General features: G+C 38.7%; 1 protein-coding gene across 1 annotated transcript; it reads right to left on the bottom strand.

Annotated features, from left to right (window-relative positions):
* Positions 1–209: 209 nt before the first annotated feature.
* LOC116570301 (transmembrane protein 126A-like) lies at positions 210–998 on the bottom strand. Its single transcript, XM_032307148.1, has one exon. It carries the CDS (start codon positions 933–935, stop codon positions 267–269), a length of 669 nt encoding a protein of 222 aa, XP_032163039.1. The 5' UTR covers positions 936–998; the 3' UTR covers positions 210–266.
* Between the last annotated feature and the right edge of the window lie 1,216 nt (positions 999–2,214).

Genomic DNA, 2,214 nt, shown 5'->3' with positions numbered 1-2,214 from the left:
AAAAAATCTTTAAAAAAAATAAATAAAACTTAAAAAAAAACAAAAACAAAAACAAAAACAAAAAACAAAAAACAAAAGTGTTATTTGTATTATACCTGGAAAATAATCACATTACCTTGTTAGGATCTTCTTCAGAGACAAGGAACTTACTCCTGGACACCCCTGGTCACCATTCAGGGCTAATTTTCGCAAATACAACTTTTGAATTCTTTTTTTTTTTTTCAAACATTATAATTTTATTTTTGTGTACACATTTGTTTTAACAGTCACTGAATTTCTAGGCCAGGTTCAGGTAACTGAAGGGCCTTTATAAATAGTTTATATTGTTTAGATCCAAGGTATCCTGCGAACATAGTCTGGAGCAAAATGGGAAATAACATCTTTCTAAAGATAGGCTTAGAAACTCTAGTCCAGTAAGTTAAGATGTTTCCTTTCTCTGGTAGCGGGGCTGACTCATACCTGGCTGCTAAGCCACCATTCACAGGTATAGCCAAGATAATAAGGTACAGACCACCCAGAACAAGACCAACCAGTCCACCCCGTATTATGGTACATGTTTCACAATTCAAATCACCTGTAATCAAAGGTAAACTTACAAAACCTCTGTAAGATAAGTCTGCAGTCAAAAATGGGATCACTGACATTGGTAAGCCAGCAGCTATACGAGCCTGGGTCACATTTAAGACGCGTCGAAAAAGACTATTTGCTATTAGACCACAGAGACCAGCGTTAAGTCCAACATATGCTGAGCCATGTTCGAGCAGATTCCTTTCTGCTTCTGGGAGTTGGTTAATTTTTCTGGTTATGATATTGAAGATTAAGTTTTCCTTGACAGTATCATGTGGTTCATGATTTTCCATCTTGAGCCTTAAAATATTTTTCAATAATATATATCTTATGCTCTCCTCACAGCATTCGGTGCCTGCACCGGTCATCTGCAGGCCACGCTGGGAGCTCACTCCAACTTTTGCTCTCCTACCCTGAACGCAGCCATCTTTGGCTGGTACGTGACTCCACAACTTTTGAATTCTTAAACAAGTTGGTTACCTTTATATGAATCAGGTCATCCTCAGTTATATAGTAAAAATGTAATACTTGCCCTGCCTAATTCAGAAGAAGGCAGTATAGCCTGATAGTTGAGAGAAATGAGATCTGTGGTCAGATTGGCCAGTGTTTAAGTCTTTTTTTTTTTTTTAAAGATTTTATTTATTTATTTGACAGAGATCAGAAGTAGGCAGAGACACAGGCAGAGAGGAGGCAGAGAGGAGGAAGCAGGCCCCCTGCCAAGCAGAGAGCCTATGTGGGGCTCGATCCCAGGACCCTGAGATCATGACCTGAGCCGAAGGCAGAGGATTAACCCACTGAGCCACCCAGGCGCCCCCAGTGTTTAAGTCTTAACTACTTAGTTCAGTGTATTTCTGGGATGGTTACTTGACCTTTCTACTTCTAGACAATAGGGAAAATAATACCAACTTGTGGGATTATTATGTTGGTGAAATGTAACAACTTTTTGATATATTTACTGTAATGCTGGGCATATCGTAAGTTTCCTCAATTAATTGTGGCATATTTACGCATCTACAGGGGCATGTTTATGAAGGTCACCTAAAATATATACAGAAGTGGTTTATTAATGTTAAGGAGCTATTCAGTATCAAGTATTATTACTTGAGCTTTCTGGTGTTTTTTGACCCTGGGCTTTGAGTTACAATCCTCCTGGGAATCTAAATGAAGCATCCCCTGAACCACAGGAAGGCTGATCCTCGTCCACCTTCTGTCTCTGGCCCAAATAGGACCAGGTCCTGTGTTTTGCCTACTTTATTATTAACCCTCACAACAATCCTCCAAGGTAGGTATGATTCATATTCTACAGATAAAGAAACCAAGCTCTGCAAATTTAGATAAATTTAATAACTTAATGTTTATTTTAAACAGCTCTTAAGTTGGGGAATTAAAATCAAAACTTAAGTTTATCTGGTTTTAAAGTATGGGCACTTTTCCTTATACAATGTCTCCTGGTGGGAGCGTAACAATAGTTGTGAGCCAGATTTCTACGTTGTCCTGAATCTGCCATTCCCAAGTCTTGTGTCCTTAGGAGACGTGGCTTACCACTTAAACCTAAGCTTCCTTATCTGTAAAATGGCAGTAACAAGGCTTATCTCAAGGAATGTTGTGAGTATTAAACGAGAAAGCACGTAGTAAGTGAGAGTAAAT

Source organism: Mustela erminea, chromosome 12 (assembly GCF_009829155.1).
Source record: "Mustela erminea isolate mMusErm1 chromosome 12, mMusErm1.Pri, whole genome shotgun sequence".
Classification (NCBI taxonomy): domain Eukaryota; kingdom Metazoa; phylum Chordata; class Mammalia; order Carnivora; family Mustelidae; genus Mustela; species Mustela erminea.
Note: the sequence above shows the minus strand (reverse complement) of the source record. Positions and strands in the feature narration are given on the sequence as shown.